The sequence below is a fragment of the Saccharomycodes ludwigii genome, chromosome II, assembly GCF_020623625.1.
Source record: "Saccharomycodes ludwigii strain NBRC 1722 chromosome II, whole genome shotgun sequence".
In the NCBI taxonomy this organism is placed as follows: domain Eukaryota; kingdom Fungi; phylum Ascomycota; class Saccharomycetes; order Saccharomycodales; family Saccharomycodaceae; genus Saccharomycodes; species Saccharomycodes ludwigii.
In genome coordinates this window covers 918,355-939,955 of record NC_060201.1, presented here as the reverse complement: position 1 = coordinate 939,955, position 21,601 = coordinate 918,355, and the positions used below count along the sequence as shown (strand labels likewise).

The following is a 21,601-nucleotide window of genomic DNA, read 5'->3' as shown; positions in this document are numbered from 1 at the left end:
TTAATACAAAAAAAAAAAAAGGAGCATAAAACATGATGAGTCCATTTATCATAGATAATGGTTCGTATCAGATGAAATTTGGTTATAGCAATCACAATAAGGACAGACTGCCTTTCACCTGTTATAACTGTATAGCAACAAATAAATATTCCACAACATATATCGGAAACCAGATTGATTCTATAAAAGATATTTCCCAGGTGTATATCAAAAGACCCATAGAAAGAGGACAGCTAACATTGTGGGAATTGGAAAGTAATATTTGGGATTACTGTTTTTATAATCCAGATGAGTTTAAAGGGTTAGATTTATCAGACAATTTACCATCCAATTTGGACTTAATACTAAGTGAAACAATTTTTACAATACCAGAACTCAGTAAGAACACTGATCAAGTGGTGTTTGAAGAGTACGGGTTTAATTCCCTATATAAATCGCCAGTAGCTGGATACGTGCCTTTCAACATCAATGCGATAAAACAGGGAGCATTAGATGGTAATATTGGTACGGCACTAAGTTCCAACAGTAATATAGGTTATAATGATTTCCAATTAGTTATTGATTCTGGCTTTAATTGTACCTGGGTTATTCCAATAGTAAAAGGAGTGATATATTATAAAGCAGTTAAAAAGCTAGATATCGGTGGCCGATTCTTAACGGGATTTTTAAAGGAATTGGTATCATTTAGGCATTATGACGTAATGGATGAAACTATATTGGTTAATAATATCAAGGAAACATGTATATTTATGAGTCCCGCTTCATATACCGATAGTTTTAAAAGAATCAACAAAACGGATGAACAGGTTGAATATGTGTTACCGGATTTCCAAACTAGTTTTAAAGGATATGTCAATAAACAAACCGATTCGGCGATAGCAACCGGACACGATTATCAGTCTATAATACTAAAAGATGAATTATTTGCAGTTCCTGAAACTTTTTTCCATCCAGAAATAGCCAACTTGATTAATAAACCCGGGATTGTAGAGGTTATTTTAGAAAGTATCTCGATGGTGCCTGAAGTTATTAGACCATTATTGATCAGTAATATAGTTTTAATTGGTGGGAATTTTAAAATAAAGAATTTTGCCTCCAGATTGCTAACAGAGTTACAAAGACAATGCCCGACGGATTGGAATGTTAGAATATCATTACCATATTTCTCAACAGGAGGAAACCCGCAGTACACTGGATATAAAAGTATGTGCGTATTTAGTGAGACGGAATATTATAGGAGAACTAGGGTTACTAAAAAGGAATATTATGAACATGGTGCTGATTGGTGTACCAGGGACAGATTTGGTTATCAACAGCAGTGGTGATAATTTTTAAAGATTATTGTATAAGTTTTATTTGTGACGTCATTACATTTATGAATATCTGAATTATATTTTTTTTTTCCATTAATATTAAATACACAGCTGTTGAGTTATACAGGGATAAGCGGGGAGATGTAACAAATATTTCATCCGGAATTTCTTAGCGTTAAAGCTTAAATTGGACATTCCCACACACACCCCACCCCACCTTACCACATTCCCCCTTAAAACCACCAATGGTTCAATCTTTTTATAATTACATTTTATTCATTCAGTTCTTTTTGAGAATAATAATATATAAACCATTGATTAGTGTTTACAACCCAATTTCTGTTTCTTGATTTAAATTTTTTTTTTTTTTTTTCTTTCTCTCTCTCTTCTTTTTTCCTCTTCTTTTTCGCGTATCTATATACACACATATAACTACATACACTGTAACAAAGAAACAGACAAATAAACAAACAAACAAACAAACAAAATGCAGGCTCCAGACGGTATATGTGCTTCTCATGCTTCTTTATCTCTATTGCATAAAAAGTTACTACAACAAACTGCAAATGCAAGCTCATCAACAAATTTGGTATCAATATATCCAGAATTGAACCAGTATTATATTGGTGTAGATGTAGGTACTGGTTCAGCAAGAGCATGTATTATAGATAGTACAGGAAACATTTTATCTCTTAGTGAGAGACCAATTCAAAAGGAAATGTTGGTTCCAAATTATATCACACAATCATCTACTGAAATCTGGCATGCAATCTGCCATTGTGTTCGTAATTGTGTTAAAGATAGTGGGGTTGATAAGGAGCGTATTCACGGGATTGGGTTTGATGCCACATGTTCGTTGGTTGTTATCGATAGAGAGACACACGAAGAGATTGGGATTGGTCCTAACTTCCAAAACAATGACCAAAACATTATATTGTGGATGGATCATCGTGCTGTAGAAGAAACCAAAATGATCAACAGGACTGGGTCAAAAGTTTTAAAATATGTGGGTGGGCAGATGAGCATTGAAATGGAAATTCCCAAAATTAAATGGTTACAAAATAATTTGCCTGCGGAAGTTTTTGCCAAATGTGAGTTTTTTGATTTAGCGGATTATTTGACATTTAAAGCCACTGGGAAAAAAAACAGAAGCTACTGTTCCACAGTGTGCAAGCAAGGTTTATTACCGATTGGTGTTGAAGGTTCTGTTAAGGGTTGGGATGTTGAATTTTTAAATGAAATTGGGTTACAGGCGTTATGCGAGGATAATTTTGCCAAGCTGGGTGGTGACGCTTCTTCTTTTTTAAGTGCCGGTGAGTTTGTTGGGATTATTAATGAAGAAGTTGCTAAGGAGTTGGGAATCACCACTAATTGCGTTGTTGGAAGCGGTGTTATTGATGCTTACGCAGGTTGGATTGGTACTGTTGCTGCAAAGGCAGATGTTGACATACCCCAGTTGGTAGAATTGGATAAGAATAAAAAAGGGATTAGCATAGCCACGGGTAGGTTGGCTGCTGTTGCTGGTACTTCCACTTGTCACATTGCAATGAGCGAAAAACCGATATTTGTGCAAGGTGTGTGGGGTCCTTATAGGGATGTTATGGCTAAAAATTATTGGCTAGCTGAAGGTGGGCAGAGTTGTACAGGTGCGTTGTTGGCACATGTTCTAAGTACACATTCTGCATTTACTGAATTGGCTAAACAGGCAGACACTGCAAACGTATCTAGATTTGATTTTTTAAATAGCAGGTTGGAATACTTGAAAGAAGCTAGAGGTGAAAGATCTGTCGTCAGCTTGGCTAGACATTTGTTTTTCTATGGTGATTATCATGGAAATAGATCGCCAATTGCTGATCCGAATATGAGAGCAGCCATTATTGGGCAGTCTATGGATAATTCCATTGATGATTTAGCTATAATGTATTTGGGTGCTTGTGAATTTATTGCACAGCAAACAAGACAAATTGTTGAAACTATGTGCGAGAGTGGACATGACTTAAGAGCCATATTTTTAAGTGGTGGTCAATGTCGTAACGGGTTGTTGATGAGGTTGTTGGCTGATTGTACTGGATTACCCATTATTATCCCCAGATATATTGACGCAGCAGTTGTTTTTGGATCTGCTTTATTGGGTGCAGTTGCTTCTAAATATTTTGATAAAGAGAGGAAAGAAAAGGGGAATACCCCTGCTCAATCTAGGAGAAGAATGTCATTATTACACAAACAGGTTGCTCCAAATAATCCAGCATTTGCATTTATGAAAAAGGGGCAGCTACTTGATAGCACTTTCAGTGTGGATAACACACCATCACCTTATACTGCACCAACTGCAACAGCATCTACTTCGCATATAGTCGGTAGTGCATACCCATTTCCTAATATGAATGATTATTTTGATGGCGCTAGTAGTAACGATAGTTTATGGAAGAAGAGTTATGGTGGAGAAGAAGAGGAAGATGATGATGGATTGCTAAGTTTTGATACCACTGCGAAAACTAATAATCAAAAGGAATTAGAAAAAGATAAATTTCTATCCAGTGGTGAAATTTTATGGGATGTAATGGTGAATTTAACGGGTGGTGGTAAAGTGGTTGTACCCAACGACAAAGAGGATCCTGATCGGAAGTTATTAGATGTTAAATATCAAATATTTTTGGATATGGCCAATACCCAAAGAGAGTATAGAAAAAAAGTTGATGAAGTTGAAAGTTTAAACAAGAAAATGGAAGATTTAAAGGTTTAATGAGTTAAGTATTATAAGTTTATCACAATGTGTAAATCTGGCTGGAAATACGTGGCTTATTTCGATGGTGTGTGTGAAAAAGTTTTTTTTTTTTTTTTCTTTTTGCTATATATTCTAAATAAAATAGTTGCTTTGTAAAACTCTGAAGAGGGATAGCGAAGATGTTTTAAATAAAAAATTTTTTTGTTTTTTTTTTGTTTTTTTTTAACTATAACAAAAAAGAAAAGAAGCATTAATTTGATTAAAAGAAAGAAAAGAAAAACGCCTGATATAAAAATAAAGATTATTGCAGATGGTTGGAATGTGGTTAGAAAAAGGCGCAGGGGAGACACATTCCAGTTGACAACACCATTTTTATTTGTTGTTGGTGTATTATTTTTTACGGGTGAGTTCTGTACATATTTTTTACCGTTGATCGAAGGAAGATTCCATACTTTTAAAAGGAAATGATATCATATTTTATTATCACATAGAAAAACAACCTTGCAAATTAAAAAGGAAATAATTTCTTTATTTCCATTTTGCCCAGCGATAACGGGCTTTTGGTTTTTAGTGTAGGTGATCGATTATGTAATTATGTAATTATGTAATCATCATGTAATCATCATCACCAACACAACAAAAGGAAATCAAATGAGAAGAGAATAAAATGAAATAAAATATCTCCTTTTTTTTTTCTTTCCATTAAAGAGGGAAAATGCTCTTTGCTGTTCATATTCTAAATAAAATATAACATAATAAAAAAATTAAACTCGGTATTTTTAAAATCCACTGCTGCCAAAATAAAAATATTGTTTTTCATTCCATTTCCAGAAGTTGTATTTTTATTGCTTTCTGGTTGTTTTTTTTTTTTTTTCTTTTTTTCTTTCTTTTTAATTTTATTTTTGCAATTAACAAAAAACATCAAATTGTAATACTTTGTAATAGTAATATCTTTTTCTTCCATTTTTTGTTTTCCCTGTTACGAAAAATAACCTTAGCTTTTTGTTTATTGTATCTAGTCATGTTTTTCGTTTTTTTTTTCTTCTTTTTTTTTCTTTTTTTTTCTTTTTTTTTTTTTTTTTTCAAAAGAAATAATATAGATCATCCTTAAAAACTGACAACGAAAATAAAAAACATAGAAAAAGGAAAAGAAAAAGAAAGCATTTCAATCTGTTGATAGTACAAATAAGTAACAACACATCAGCCATGATTTCACCCATGTCAACAAATCTACGACAGAAACATGATGAACAACACGAAATTTCAACATTAAATACACAACAACAACAACAAAATACACATGATAATACTGCTCCTTCCGGAAACTCTAATAATATTCCCTCATTTAAACAAGACCAAACTCAGGTTTTAATAATGTTGGAGAAAAGTGCTTTTCTGGAAAATTTAATAAACACTTTATATCTCGAAAAAAAAAACCTACTAAACAACATATCGCTAAATAACAAAGGTAATTACCCTGCACCACCAAACTATCAGTTTTTAAGTTATATATTAACATCTCAATTTAAATCGGTTGTTTTCAAAGATGGCACTAATTCCGTGGGATTAATAGACTACATGGTAAACATTGTTGATTTTAACAAAGTATGCAGTGTTTATGTTGATTGTCTATACCGCTACCTTGAATGGTGTCAATTGGTTAATCTAACTTTATATCCTATCAAAAATTTAGTCACTAATAAACAAGTTTTAAAATTTTTAATTGAGGACCAATTTAAATATTTGTATGGGGAAGAGTTGATCAATTTAAATTTTGAAGCTTTATTATTTTTCAGGTATTTACAAGAGATTATTTTTGTAAATAAGCCTGTTGTAATATATACTACTTGTAATGGTATAAGCAATGATGAAATTGATACCGAGTTTGGCAAAGCGATTTGGGAGCCTCTAGATTCAAATAAACTTTTGTCCTACATACACAAAGCTTCAGTGACTAGTGATCTTATTGTTAATACTAATAACAACGCTCCAAATTATGATTATTACGAAAATGGTACCACTAATAGTAACGAAGAGAACATATATTACTATAATAAAGACAACAACAATACGAACAACAATCATTTAAACGAAATACAAGCGGAAAATAATTTTTTAAGGCAAAAAATTATAGATTTAGAAAATCATGTCAATAACTTGAACGGCACGATAATGAATTTACAAAAAATAATGCAGAATAATAGTAATAGAGGTAATATTTCAGCTATTAGTAATAATAAACTTTCTGACGATGAGGTAGTACCGCCAACAGAAAATACAGAACAAGTTTCTGATTCAGGAAGAACTGCTGAAAACATGGTAAACTCACAAAATGGTTCTTTATTAAATTCGGTACCAATTACACATAATAACAAACCTTCACATTTCTATTATTCAGGGAAAAATTTAGTTGCAAAAAGTGCTAACTTTACTAAAAATACGGAATTTCATTCTTCAAGCACTATGCCAGCCACTATTGCACCTGAAGGAAATATAGCATTTGACACAAGTATTGCAAATAATAATGCACCCACGCATGATATTAACGTATCAAATTCAAACGTATTGGGTCCTAATTCTACCAAGACAGCTAATTCCGACGTAAATAATTTAAATTTAGGCGTAACTTCTAATCCTAAAATGCTCAAGACTGTTAACACAGATAATAATGTTAGTAGCGGAAATATAACAAGCAATGCTGTTGAAAATGAGCGAGTTTCTCATACTTTAGAAAATGATGTTCCGATTGAAACTATACAAAGATCGGATGCTTCTCCTATGAGCAATTCCCTTGTTACTACCAATCCAAATTCTTCCTCTGTACTAGTACAGCAACCTACGCTGAATAATGGAAGTAATGCAGGTTCGACTAATATCTTCCCACATATAAACACAAACAATATGGATAATTACAGACGATCTTCTTCATTCGTATATTTTAATCCATACTACAACACTAATACTGGTTATAATCATAGTGTGGTTAGTTTCACTTCTGGAGTGAATAATAATAGTAACAGTTATGCTGTTAATGGACCAGCTCCTATTAGAAATTTAAGTACCCCTTCGTTGACTGGTACGTTTACACCTAATGTCAATTTTCCTACTGGTACTTCCATATCTTTCCCCCAACAACCACAATTTTATACGGCATTCACTAATAATCCGTATACTTTAAATGCAAATAACCCTAATTTTATGTTTACACCTGCTGCTACTATTCATAGTAACAGTAATGCAAGTGCTAATACTATCAACACTACAGCTTCGAGCATAAATTATATTGATACAATGGTTATTGATAAACCTGACACTATTACTAATACTGCTGGTGCAATATCTGTGTCAAATAGTGCTACAAATATTCCAACTCATGTAATTAATGTGGCTAGCGACGATTTACCAACTTTTATAGCAGATGATAATAATACGACAACGGGTAAAAGATCATCAACCTCTAATCAAATGGGAACACATAAAAGATATAAAGCCGATAGTGCAAGCCCTAAATCTATCACTACTAACGTTAATGACAACGGTTATATTATTGTCGACGTTGATAACACTAACAAGGGGAAGATTCAAGACTTTGAGACCAAGGATAAATATAAAAGCGACGATAAAGACAAAAAGAGAGATATATATTTATATAAAGATCAAGATAAGGATAAATTTGTGGAAAAGAGTGATTGTATTTTGAAGGGAACAATAGCCAATACCGATGTCAACTCTAATGATAGAATTTATGGTATTTACAATAGTAGTCATTCTAATAGCACTGCTCACAGTAATACCAATAATAACAAAAACAGTAGTAGCAACCATCATCCTATATTCCGGAGCAAGGCACCCGTTTTAACTAAAGGTGATTTATTTAAAAAACCTTATGATCCAATAACTGGCAAAAATTATTTTTTTGTTGACGTTTCTTCCGCAGACGTTGATTCCAAAAAAAACAAAAGGAAACAGAAGAAAAAGAGTACCAATGAGAACAACAAAGATGATGGCTTAATATTAACGGCACCTTGCCCTGAGTTTAATATTCAACTAGAACAAGACATTTGTAATGTTTATAATATCTATAATGAATATTATGGTTCTTTAAAAATCCAAATTGAGGGATATACCCGTGACTATGGGAAAAAGGGGCTAATTAAATTTACGAAAAAAAGAACGTACCAAAAAAGAAAAGCGCTGGTTGCATTAATCGAAAAAATTTGTTCTTTTTATAATGATGAATATGATCCTGAAAAAGTTGTTGATATCATTGAGAAGTATAGACTTGAACAAAATAAGAGCGTTGCCTGGGTTTGTAACAATCTAAATGAGTTTAAAAATTCTTTAATGGAATATTCTGAAGTTATTTTTAAAGCTTTATCTGAAGACGACAACGACGGTGGGAATAATGGTCATTCTTGGAATCCTAATGATAATGATGATGAAGCGGATGATTAAAAAGTTAATTTTTTTTTATAATTTTTTTTTATAATTTTTTTTTTAATCTTTTTTTTTGGGGGGTTATTATTACCATTAAAAAGAGTAATAGAAACGTTATCCTTTTTTATTTGTAATTTAATTGGACCGTTGTTTAATATTGGGTTGTTCTTGCATTAAGTTTATTTTAAAGTTAAATTTTAACATTTTATAACAAATCCGGCTGTTAAATTTTTGCTTTTTATTAAATACTCTATTTTGTGCCGGGTAAAAAGGCTTGCGTGTATGAATGAAAAAAGCCAGTAACCCTAATATAGGGCCTTCATCTTATTTGGTTAATGAGGTAGATGCGTGTCCTTTTCTTTGTTATTAGTTCTCCTAATTAGGAAATTTAATCATGAATCAAATATTACACGAAAAAAAATTAAATTAAATTAAATTAAATTAAATTAAATTTAAATCTTATAAATTGAAAAAAAGCAAATATTAAATGAATGGAAAATAAATAAAATAAATAAAAAAAAAAAAAAAAAGATGATTTTATTAAATGATAAACTTACTTTAGGTCCAATTTTAATAAAATATTTATCACTCTTTTAATTTTATTTTTTTTTTTTTTTTTTTTTTTTAATCCCATTTTACTCTATCTGAGTGTCTCCAATTACCTGCTATCTCATAAAGAAAATCCTTTTTGTTTTCTTTAAATCTAGAGAGCCAATATCAACCACAAACAAAATGCTCAGATCATGCTGTCTTTATTTTTTCGTGCTAATTCATTTATTACTGTTTTCTAAGGCGGACACACTAACAGAATCTTTAATCGATCATTTTAATGCAACGAGTGTCGATCTTCCATCCATTAATTTTTCCTCCTATAAGAATAATGAGTTCAATATATTTGGATTAACCGACTCTAGTCCATTATTGTTATATAAATATTTTGGCCAAGAAAATTTTACAAGCAAATCTTTATTTGCAGGTAACGAGTTAATCTACTTCAATAACAATCCAACTAATTTGTATGATAATACCACCACAAAATATATTAAAATAAATCAATTGACTAATCACAATAATATTCCAAGCACCATGATAGATCACATAACTTATTTTAAAGAAGATAGTTTTATATTAAGTGGTTATGGCTATTTATCAGCCACAAATGGTGACGCCAGTTATAATTTGGCTAAACAGCTTTTTCTAAATTTAACCAGTCTACAATATTTTGAAATATTTGACCAGGAATTATCCAGCGTTAACTCTATATTGGTTGATTCAAATATAGTTTATTTTGGTGGTGATTTTTCCTTCAATAATGAAAGCCATAGTATTGCTATATGGAATTATACTTCAAATAGCACTAGCAGTTTACCATATGTAAGGGGGTTTGGCTCAAACTCTACCATCAATTCTATTTTGAAATTAAATAATGATTCTATATTGTTTGCTGGCAGATTTAACACATTAGATAACTTTACGTATTTGGAAATACCAGAATATTATACCAATACCACACTTAATACCACCACATATATGTCAGAAAATTATACAAATGGAAATGACAGCAGCATAAATGATCAACAAGTAAGCCAACTTATCCCATTGATTTATAGTACTTGGAACACAGATAATGGTGGAAATTCACAGTTAAGTAATGAGCAAAGCTTTATTTGCCCAAATGTTCAAAATACTGATGTTGATGATCAAGATAACTGGATAGGATATGATAGTTCCAGTTCATTTTTTTCAATAAACTTTTTAAACGCGGAACAACCTTCTAAAATGAGAATATTTAATTCGCAACTTAACCCAGTTACTTTGTTTAGAGTGCTTTCCTTGCCCACCAGCGGTATAATGAATTTAACTTATCTGGATCCACTAACCAATACGATTAAAAGTTGTGATGCTTTTTGTCCACTTTATCACAACATAACAACTGAACAACAACAAAATGTGTATATTAATGATAACACTACCAGTTTATCATACAGTCCGTTTTATCAGGATTTTGCCTTTGTAAATGAGGTTGAAATGGAGGGGTTAGAGTTTTTATCTTTAAGTGGTGTTAATACAGAAGTTGGATTGGCTGGCTTTCAGCTATTTGAAAGGTTATTTTTCACTTATGCTAATAATACTTTAAACGACCCAGAGTGTAACAGTGCGGGAAACTACTCCAGTGCTTCCATTTCTACAACCACAGATTGGTACAGAGGATATGATGGAGAAAGCTATATTGCTTCAAAATTTGAATCAAATATTAATAATATTACTGATAATACACCGTTTGTAAAATTTAATCCGCTAATTAATTATAATGGAAATTACACTATAAATTTATATACTCCTGGCTGTACACAAGATAGTACGTGTTCTCAAAGATCAATTGTTAATGTCACTATTTACTATCAAGATGATGAAAATAGTTCTACTGATGAATTGAAGTCGCAAAGTAAAATTATTTATCAAAATAACGACAATGACAAGTATGACAACATATACACCGGGTATTTATACTCTGCACCTGTGATCAAGATGGTTTATTTTGATACAGTATTGCCCGAAAACACAATTTCCATTATGGTTGCTGATAGACTATCGGTTTACCCCAATGAAATTCCGGATCCATATTCGTCTACAACAACTATTACCAGAAACTATACAGAAAGCTATTCGGTCAATAAAACCATTGAGTTGAATGGGTTATTTCAATATCAACCTTCTAATTTTACCAACTCGAATTTAAACACCTCACAGAAAATTGGTAACACTTCATTGAATAGGTATATCATTGACGTCTTTGGCACCAATGATTTATTAAATTTGTATGCTGTTCCCAGTGTAAACGATTCAGTTTTCTTGGCCAGTTCTACGTTGGATGGGATTATTAAATTACAACTAGATAATCAAACCAACGAAATTATGCAGGATTCCAAACTCAACTCCGGTGGATCTGTTTCTTCTGTAGGTGTTTTTGACAATGACATTGATATTTTTTTTGGCAACTTCAATGTCAGCAACCAAGAATTAAGCATGTTGTATTATAATCAAACTTTCAATTCCTTTGGTAAATTACCCGATAATCAAACGATAAGGACATTTCAAAACATTACGTTTTCTAATGGTACCACATATTTAGTTTTCAACAACAAATATTTTTTTAACCTCAATACACGCTCTTATGTATTGAACAACTCAGATTTTCAGACTTCTGTTTGGTCGGCAGATTCTAACTCTAATGGAGATACGTTATTTTATGGTGGTTTATTTGATATAAGTGGGTTCAGTAGTGTGGCGACTAACCAACCCATCTCTATAACAGACAATTTATCCACTATCGGTACATTTGGAATACCAGCCAGTAATGGTAATGTTAATGAAGTGTACGCTGCGGTGTATATTAACGAATCTTTAACTGGATATGCAATTGAGTCTAAAGCTAATGATTCGCTTTTTAATTATGTAACATTATTTGATTCTGTGCATAATCAAACAAGGGATTTGACATCACGTACTTTTAAAAATAAAATATCAAATATGGCTTTTGTAGATAATAAACTATTAAGCGTTGGAACTGAAGGAACAGAATTCACTATTTTCAACTTATCTTCAACAAATAATACAATTTCAACCATTGCCATGGATTTAAATTCTACACTGGATACATCTTCTATTCAAAGTGTTCTATATTTTAGCAAAAACAACACTTATTTAGTTGGCGGGGAATTCAAAATTGGTGATTGTAACGGGCTATGCTTGTTAAATATGAATACCAGAAGCTGGTCCACTTTCCTGAATAATAGCATTAGTGGAGAAATTAGTAAAATGCAATTCTCTAACATTACTGGCTTATTATATATAGCTGGTAATTTTACCAAAAATAATAATGGTACGTTTTCGAATACTAGCGATGTTCAATCTGTACAGTTTGCTAATGTTAATCTCACATCATCACAGATCAATCTTTTAAGATACAATGATGATGATCATTTAGTTAATGATTTTGTAATTGCCAGTGATTCTACTGATACTAATTATGATTCCGTCACTGTAATCTCTGATAACTATATTTATCAGTACAGTAATGGTTCATGGTCTGATATTTTAAATGATAATTCATTTAATTTGAATAGTACTACGTTTACTTCGATCCAATTGTTGAGCAAAGCTGGATCTAATATTAGTAGTAAAAAAAAGAGAAATACTGGCGACATTATAAGTAGCAACACAGACAATACTTTATTAGTAGTAGGCCACTTAAACCATTCGTCATATGGAATTTTTGGTGCAATGTTATACTCGGATGGAAATTGGATTCCGTATTTACAAACAGTTGATTTTTCTACAAATTCAGATGATAAAATTTCGCCCGTACTTTTTATGAACCAAGACATTTCCAAATTTTTATCATCAGAAATTCCTTTAAAATCCTCAAATACTACTAATATAACACATGCTACCACTACTACTTCTTCTTTTTATAGTACGAGCACTATTATGACCACTATTATGACATCTTCTAGTACTCCTACATCCACAACACCACAAATCCCCACTGGTATTAAGAAAATAGACCGTGGTTTTATTGTTTTAATTGGATTGGCTTTAAGTATAGGTACTGTAGCCTTGTTAGGTTTAATTGGATTATTAGTTATGTTGTGGTACACAGAAAAAAATAAGACCAGGAGACTAACACCACGTATTAATGAGGATGAAATGCTTAAAACAGTTCCACCTGAAAAGCTGATGAGATATATTTGAAACAAGAAGTACGTGATTTGTGTTTATTTTTATCATTATTTTATTATAGACTTTATAAACTGTTTTTTTTTTTTTTTTAATGTCAATTCAACTAGTATATTTTAGGTTACTATTTTTTTTTTTTTTTATTTTTTTTTAAGCTGTGTTTTCAAACCATATTTTCAATATTTTAATTTCTATTAATGAAATGATTGTTTCAGTTATTATTTATTTGTTTAGTTATTTATTTACTTAAAATAAGTACAAATTTAATATATATATTTATATATATTCCATGTCAGATATCATGTTTAAAGACTACATCTATATTAATTATAATCAATATAAATGTTTAATTGTTCTTAAACATACACAAATATAACTGTATTTTTTGTCTTCTAACTCACAAGACCTACTTGCTTTTTTAACTTGTACAACAGCAAAGTATTTCTCTGTGCAAACGCCAAATCTTTATACTCTTTATCCACCTGCAAAATTAGTCTTTTGGTTTGTTCTAATTCACCACACTGTGCCCATTTTTTAGCAGCTAATAACTTGAAAAAATTTGCCTTCCTCTTTCTATGATGCCCTTTAATAACTAAATCGTTACCCCAATTTAATTTATTTGGGTTAAGGTCGTTGCATACAGAATCGTTATTATTTTTACTGAGAATAACCCCAGTATTACTGTTATCATCACCTGATAAATTTAGTAATTTAACATGCTGTACAACTTTTGGATCAACTCTCAAGTCATAACAATAACTTAGCCTTTCCCATATAAAACATTCAATTAAAAAGTATTTACCATTACTTATTTGTAAAATTCGTTCATACCATTTAATAGAATACGGCACACCCAACCATTCATCGCTTAATGTCAAAAACAACTCGCTTATGGGCAATAAAAAATGTAAAACGATTTCAAATATTTCGTCACGTGCTGTTCTGCCACCTGAGCTACTGGTGTGCTCGCAATTTGGAACTACTAAATCTATAGCCTTTTGAATGTTTGGGTCTATATCAGATTTAATCATTTTACCCGTAATAATAGTCTGTGCTCCCATGAAAATAGAAATTGTTGACCAAATCAAATGACTTGCTTGTAAATATTGCGCCTTGAAAATTTTGGGTAAAATAGACGACATTTTAGTTGGGTTAAAGTCCTTGATTAATTGATCATAACATATGTATGCTAATTTGAAATCCTTCAGTATAAAACACCAATCAGCCATTTTCCTTAATAGAAATTCCTCTTCGGCAGCCATTACTGTGGGAGAATTCGAAGAAGATGTTTGTGCAGTTGCTTTAGCAAATTTCTTAAAAAAAAACCTTTGTAACGATTTTCTACTGTTTAATATAGATTCCTGCCAGTATTGAATTTTCCTATACATAAAGGGCGTCATTAATTGTGTTTTCAAATTGTACATTTGTATGGTTATATTATTTAAAATATCCGAATTTTCAGATAAATTTATGCATTGTGCGTTGGTATTGTGTTCAACAGTTTTCCAAATAGGAAATAAAAGACTCTCCACAAATAATTGTTTCTTCAATGTTTTGGCCAATTTGGAAGCAGTTTCAAAACTGGATCTATCGTTATCGTTGTAACACAATAGGAAAACAGGTAATATATCATTCACATTAATGTAATTCATTAGCTTGGTGGTTTTCTTTTTAATATTTTTAAACTCAACTAATAAGTCTCTAGCATAGTCATAATTATCTATGGAATGCTGTTCCTGATCAATAGGTGTTGTAGTTGTGTCTATACACAATAGTGCTACTATGGGATGATTAAAAGTAGTCAAAGGATTATTCAATTCCATAGACTTGGTACCATCCTGAAAAAACTCATGAAAATATGCAATATTACTTTGATTACTCGATGGATTTGTAATTATACTTTTGACTTGCTTAGTTAAATCATCTGCAGAATCTTTAAATTTTAACAATTCTTTAATATTGGGTGCAAATCTTAATGTGAAAAGATCATCGAGTTCGTATTTAGTTTTGTTTATTTTTGTATCTTTAGCACCGGATAAGGAATCATCTGCAACACGGGTATACTTGTGATTGCCATATTTAAGCAATAGATCATACATTGATGATATTCCAGTAAATGATTTAGATAAATGAGCATCCAAATTGTCTGAAGAGACTATAGTTACTACCGGTGCTACAGAATCAGATATCAGTTGTTTAGTAAGCTTAGAATCACGATCAGACATAATTATATTATTATTATTTGTAATATTTTGCAATGATGAGCCGGGTACTGTGACCATGATGGTGTTATTATTGTGTTGAAATCTTATTAGTTTGTAAAAAATTGTGTAAATGAAACAAAAAAGAAAAAAAAATAAAATAAAATAAAATAAAATAAAATAAAATAAACAGCGGTAAACCAAAAAGGAAAAAGGTGTCTTTTCGTATATATTTATTTTTAATGAAATTATTTAACTTGTCCGATGCAGTGCGAGTTATGTGCGGTTTCGTGCGGTTTCGTGCGGTTTCGGAATAAGATTGTGGTGTATGTTTGTGTTATTTAGAGGACATTCGGACTATAGGAATGCGGATATTGTTTATCACAGTTCAATTTGTATATAATAAAAAAAAAAATAAAGAAAAAATTGTTTTTTTTTTCTTTCTTTTCTTTCTTTTACCTTTGAATATTTTTCTTCATTCATTAAACACATTTTTGCTTTTGGAAAATTTGTTTGTTGATCAATCGAGTTATTTCCACGAAATTTACAATACAAACCAAATATAATAAAAACCAGGAAATAGTAATAATAAAAGGATAGATAATTGCTACAATGATTCATCACTTCCTGTTATATTTACTCTTAATTGTATCATCTACAATAACAAAAACTGATGCTTTTTATTTGCCTGGTGTTGCACCAACTACTTACCATGAAGGTGACGAAATTCCATTGGTAGTTAATCATTTAAAGCCAACTTCATTTTACAGTCACAAAGAGACTCATATTTATTCCTATGATTATTATAATGAAAAATTACACTTTTGTCAACCAGCCAAAATCGAAAAACAACCAGAATCATTAGGGTCTGTTATCTTTGGCGATAGGTTATATAATTCGCCATTCATTTTGAATATGTTGGAAAATAAAACTTGCGAAACTTTATGTAAGACCACCATACCTGGTGATGATGCTAAATTTATTAATGAGTTAATTGAAGATGATTTTGTCCAAAATTGGTTGATCGATGGATTACCAGTTGCTAGAAAAGCACATGATCCAAGAACAAATTCAGATTTCTATTATGCTGGTTTTGACTTAGGTTATACAGAAGGAATTAGCAACGATGCTGGAGAAGAGGGAAAAACTTTCTATTTTATTAACCATTTTGATATTACTATAGAATATCACGATCGCGGTGAAGGGAATTATAGAATTGTTGGTATCTTGATAAACCCTGCCAGTTTAGAAAGAGATGATGTAGATTCTTGTGACTTGACTGGTCAAGCTAAAAGTTTAAGTGAAACTGAAGATAATGAAGTTACATTTACTTATTCTGTTTCATTTGTCCCTTCGGATACCTTATGGGCCACTAGGTGGGATAAATATTTCCACACGTATGATCCAAAAATACAATGGTTTTCTTTAATTAATTTCAGTATTATAGTTGTGCTATTGTCCTCTGTTATGATTCACTCTTTGTTTAGAGCTCTAAGGAACGATATTCAAAAATATAATGAGTTGAACTTAGACGATGAGTTTGAGCAGGATTCTGGTTGGAAGTTGTTGCACGCTGATATTTTTAGGTCCCCAATTAAACTATCTTTACTAAGTGTTTTTGTTGGTAGCGGTTTCCAGATCTTTTTGATGACTGGATTTGTTATTTTTTTAGCAATGTTTGGTTTATTGTCCCCTTCTAATAGAGGTTCATTGCCTACTGTTACGTTAGTTATTTTCGCTTTGTTTGGTTTCATTGGCTCTTTTACTTCAATGACCATTTATAAGTTTTTCGGTGGGACGATGTGGAAAATGAATATGGTGATGACACCTATCTTAGTTCCAGGTGTATTATTTTTGTGTGTTGTTTGTTTGAACGTTTTCTTATTGTTTAGCGGCTCTTCTGATGTCATTCCATTCGGGACTTTGTGTGCCATAGTTGGTATATGGATTCTATTATCCTTGCCCTTGAGTTTTGCAGGGTCTTTAATTGCTTGGAAAAAGAAATTTAGTGAAACTTCTCTAATTTTTTCGTACCCACCAACAAAAACAAATCAAATCCCAAGACAGATACCAGTTCAGCCATGGTACCTACGTACTATTGCTGCCTCGTTTGTAGCCGGTATTTTCCCATTTGGTTCTATTGCCGTCCAGTTGTATTTTATCTATAATTCCTTATGGTATAATAAGATTTTCTATATGTTTGGGTTTTTGTTTGTTTCATTTGTTTTGTTGACTTTCACTACTGCTTTGGTTACCGTGTTGTTGACGTATTACAGTTTATGTTTGGAAAATTGGAAATGGTGCTGGAGAAGCTTTATTGTCGGTGGTCTTGGCGTTAGTACTTATGTATTTATTCATTCTATTTTATTCACTAAATTTAACTTAGGTGGCTTCATTACTATTGTTTTGTACTGTGGTTATAGTGCTATTATATCTTTATTAATAGGGTTATGTACTGGTGCCCTTGGGTTTTTGAGTAGTTTATTGTTTGTTAAAAAGATTTATGGTGCTATTAGGGTTGATTGAATGAGCGTACCTTATATATATGAGTGTGTAAGTTATTTTTTTTTTTTGTTGTTGTTGCAGACTGATATTGATAGTTTTCAAAACACTAACATTTTATACTTTCAGACGTTATAGTCTAGATCTTATTATCAGAGAAAGAAAATGTACGATTTATTTATTCAATTGATAATATTTTAGTTTTATACGTTTTAGAATATTTAAAAATGAAAAAGAGAATATTGTAAAATTTTAATGTTTCCGTGTATGTGGTTACATATGTTAAAGTAATTAACCTATGAATGTCAATGCTATTTTTTTTTTTTTAAACACTAAATGTTGTGAAGTGGTATTTTAGATTAATTTTTCATTTCCTTTTTGTATTATGAAACAGTCTTCCTCCTCTTCTTCTTCTTCTTCTTCTTCTTCTTGCTAATGATGATACTATTAGATGGTCTTTTAATTATTCATATCAACGTTGGTAACTAAATTTGCTTATAGTTTTAAGTTCATTATACATCTTCAATATATCCTTGTGGTGTACAGATGTTAAACAGAATTTTTTTTTTTTTTTTTTTTTTTTTTAAATAAATAATGGAAATAAAATACAACTTAAGTAATAATAACCATAGAAAGAACAAAGATTAAAATAGCTTGATCAACAACAGGTCTCAAAGTCCATGGATTATTAATACTAATAAAATGGAAGCTGTCGATCACTCAAAAATTGTACCCGTTGATCAAGAAAAACAAGATCTCAACGAAAACAATAAATCAACTGATTACAAAGAACTATCAACACTGTACAAAGATACCATTAACTTGTTAAAGTCAGAACTCTCCATACAAACACAGCTTTGTGATAAGTTGGAAAATGAAAACCAATATTTGCAAGATTATGTTGAAAATTTGATGTCATCTGGTGAAGTGTTAAGTAAATAACTAAAACCCTGAGATATGCATATTTTTGTTCACTTTTTTTTTTTTTTTTTTTTGTGGATGTCAATGATTGTTTAATGTTTTGTGGTCTACTTAAAGTAACTTTTTTTTTTTTTTTTTTTTGAATTTATATATTAAATGAAATAACAATTTGTTACATTTTGCCATAAGAATTTTTAGTGTTCAACTATCCTAATAATCAAAAATGCTCCAAAGTTTTTATATGTCTATTTTATAGTTTTACAACAGTTCATATAGTTTAAAAATCACACATTTAAAAAAAAAAAAAAAAAAAAAAAAAAAAGAATATCATATATACAGAAAGTTATACAGTAACAACAAAAAATAACATGAGTCAAATATATGATATACCAGCGGAAAGCTTTCAAATACAAGATGAAAATGAAAATACTCACAAAAGTTACAAAAATGATTTTAAAGACTATGTAACGCCTAATGTTCTGCTGGCATCTAATCCCATATGCTCAAAAGTATTTGTTGGTCCAATCTTATCACCTGAAGCCGTGATGAAATCATCAAAATGGAGTGATTATAAAGAAAATAAACGTGTATTATGTTCTCGAACCAGTGTTTTTCCTTCACAATGTTCTTCTGTCTCCCCTGTAAAAGTAGATTTAGATTTAGAAACCTCACAAATAGTAGAGTATATTAGAGCATCTGAGCCTTCTACATTTTCTCCGTCTTTACTTACCAAAGGTAACAAGACACTTTTAACTACTGATGAGCACGGTGCAAGTATACCTTCTGTGGTTAACATACCAAGGGACAAGTCTAATAAGGAAAAAAATGAAAAGACATTAAATAAATTTATTCAAAACAAGAAAAATAGGGTAGAAGGCTTTCATAATGATCCCGACATAATGAATATTGGAAGTTATAATAGGGAATACGAGTTATCATCACCTGATGCATTTTCTGAAAATAATGATAACTTCTATGGTGAAGTTCCCTTCGATGCTTTTTTCACTAAATATAATTTACCAGAAGCTTTCGTTCCCGTAAATATAATGCCTATGGGCCGTAAGTTGTTGCCCAATACTCTGAAGTTAGATTTAGTGGCTCTTTCCGGTTTAGTTTCCAAAATCAATGATTTCCCACCATTTCTAAACCAATCTGGTATTAATAATATTGGCACTGAAATTGACAGTCATGATATTGGTCGGTCCAGCGACCAGCTACTTGAAAAAAAATTAGTTGATATATTAGATTGTGAAATAAGCGGTGAATTTCCCGAATCACCAATTTTAGAAAAATTACAACAACAACTTAAGGCCAAGCGCACTAAACTCAAATGGTATCATTGTCCATTATTCTACTTATTGGGGATTGACCCTACTGGTTATTATGATTTAGTTGAAAGAGCAGAATATATTAAAAGGTATCCATATTCTAGTCTGTTGAAAAGCACGTGGATATTAGGCAATGACGATGATCCGAATGATGATGATCAAGATAGCGAAGAAAACTACTGCTATAATGATGAGGGAAATACACGTAACAATAGCAGAGAAAGAGATATTTTCCAACACACATTCGAATTTGGGGAGGTCTAAAACATAATGATTAGATATTTAGATAGATATAGGATTTTAATTATAAGTAAAAATTTTTTTAAAAAAAAAAAAAAATCGGACGTATGATTATACATTATCATTTTGTTTTGTACTGCATTATTTTCCAATCTGGAATTTTACTCATATCATCAAAATCTTTTCTTTTTATCGAACAATGGCTTTTATGTGAGTGAGTGATATTGGTCATGGAACCTGAGTAGTAAATACTGGCGCCTTGCCAAGCACTCATATCTGTTTGAATGATATGTAATTGCAATGCAGCTAGTTCTTTATCTTTATTCGGAACTGATGTTATTATTTTATATGGGTCGATTATCCGGTTAGCCAAAAGAGATCTATAATCAATAGGTATTTCTTTTGTTATCAACCTATGAAGAATTGGACATAAGTCATCAAAACTCTCTATCACTTTCATGTAATTATCAAATATTCTTAATTCCAAGATTGGTATAACTAAAATTGTAAATTCTGAAGAATTATTATTTTCCGTGGTTATATCGACACAAATATTCTGATTTTTGTTCCCCAGTATAACAATTCCAGATCGTACGCCAGAACTGATGCAATATAGTAAAACATCAGGCAGAAAATCAATCACATTTAAATAAGAATACGCTTGGTGTTGGAAGGACGTTATCTTGTTAAGCGTTGTGCACTTTTTTAAATTTTGGATCAAGCTGTATTTCGAGGGCAAATCATTTAAAATGCCATCTACAATGCATATTCTATCGATGTAAGGATTGCATATTACATCTCTAACTTCATTAATATATCTTTTAAATAAATAATCTATCTTATCTAAAGATCGATTTTGATATTGTTGGGTATTATCAATATGACTGGTAGTATTAGGGGTATGATTATATAATTCATTTGGATAAGAATATTTTATTATTTTCAAAGGTTTTGGTGAACCAGCTATTCCCATGGATAAAATATTCTTGTATTGATCAAAATGAAATACACAAGTAAGCATTACGATGTTTGTTGGAAGGATTATTCTTACAAGTTGAGCATGTACAGAGTACGGAATGACGGTGAGCTAATATTAATGGCAATATCAGTTTTTTTTTTTTTTTTTATTTTCGGGTAGATATTTAACCGTTTACTGAGTCCGTAAGGACATCGGACTAGAAGAAAACATTCTAT

The 21,601-nt window shown here is 31.1% G+C and overlaps 9 protein-coding genes across 9 annotated transcripts; 7 read left to right on the top strand and 2 right to left on the bottom strand.

Annotated features, from left to right (window-relative positions):
• Positions 1-32: 32 nt before the first annotated feature.
• Positions 33-1,325, top strand: ARP6 (Arp6p; the record flags this gene model as incomplete). Its single annotated transcript, XM_046080510.1, has 1 exon — positions 33-1,325. One exon carries the CDS (start codon positions 33-35, stop codon positions 1,323-1,325), a length of 1,293 nt encoding a protein of 430 aa, XP_045935843.1.
• Positions 1,326-1,800: 475 nt separating this feature from the next.
• Positions 1,801-4,056, top strand: SCDLUD_001693 (putative phosphotransferase; the record flags this gene model as incomplete). The annotated part of the gene is made up of 1 exon (XM_046080509.1): positions 1,801-4,056. One exon carries the CDS (start codon positions 1,801-1,803, stop codon positions 4,054-4,056), a length of 2,256 nt encoding a protein of 751 aa, XP_045935842.1.
• Positions 4,057-5,244: 1,188 nt separating this feature from the next.
• On the top strand, positions 5,245-8,493 carry SCDLUD_001692 (uncharacterized protein; the record flags this gene model as incomplete). Its single annotated transcript, XM_046080508.1, has 1 exon — positions 5,245-8,493. One exon carries the CDS (start codon positions 5,245-5,247, stop codon positions 8,491-8,493), a length of 3,249 nt encoding a protein of 1,082 aa, XP_045935841.1.
• Positions 8,494-9,207: 714 nt separating this feature from the next.
• Positions 9,208-13,230, top strand: RAX2 (Rax2p; the record flags this gene model as incomplete). The annotated part of the gene is made up of 1 exon (XM_046080507.1): positions 9,208-13,230. One exon carries the CDS (start codon positions 9,208-9,210, stop codon positions 13,228-13,230), a length of 4,023 nt encoding a protein of 1,340 aa, XP_045935840.1.
• Positions 13,231-13,607: 377 nt separating this feature from the next.
• TRS85 (Trs85p) lies at positions 13,608-15,497 on the bottom strand (the record flags this gene model as incomplete). The annotated part of the gene is made up of 1 exon (XM_046076987.1): positions 13,608-15,497. One exon carries the CDS (start codon positions 15,495-15,497, stop codon positions 13,608-13,610), a length of 1,890 nt encoding a protein of 629 aa, XP_045935839.1.
• A 531-nt stretch (positions 15,498-16,028) lies between these two features.
• On the top strand, positions 16,029-17,942 carry SCDLUD_001689 (transmembrane 9 family protein; the record flags this gene model as incomplete). The annotated part of the gene is made up of 1 exon (XM_046080506.1): positions 16,029-17,942. One exon carries the CDS (start codon positions 16,029-16,031, stop codon positions 17,940-17,942), a length of 1,914 nt encoding a protein of 637 aa, XP_045935838.1.
• Positions 17,943-18,620: 678 nt separating this feature from the next.
• On the top strand, positions 18,621-18,860 carry SLO1 (Slo1p; the record flags this gene model as incomplete). Its single annotated transcript, XM_046076856.1, has 1 exon — positions 18,621-18,860. The coding sequence occupies one exon, from the start codon at positions 18,621-18,623 to the stop codon at positions 18,858-18,860; it is 240 nt and encodes a 79-aa protein (XP_045935837.1).
• A 347-nt stretch (positions 18,861-19,207) lies between these two features.
• On the top strand, positions 19,208-20,431 carry SCDLUD_001687 (uncharacterized protein; the record flags this gene model as incomplete). Its single annotated transcript, XM_046076855.1, has 1 exon — positions 19,208-20,431. The coding sequence occupies one exon, from the start codon at positions 19,208-19,210 to the stop codon at positions 20,429-20,431; it is 1,224 nt and encodes a 407-aa protein (XP_045935836.1).
• A 97-nt stretch (positions 20,432-20,528) lies between these two features.
• Positions 20,529-21,380, bottom strand: SCDLUD_001686 (conserved putative actin superfamily protein; the record flags this gene model as incomplete). The annotated part of the gene is made up of 1 exon (XM_046076854.1): positions 20,529-21,380. One exon carries the CDS (start codon positions 21,378-21,380, stop codon positions 20,529-20,531), a length of 852 nt encoding a protein of 283 aa, XP_045935835.1.
• Positions 21,381-21,601: the final 221 nt, after the last annotated feature.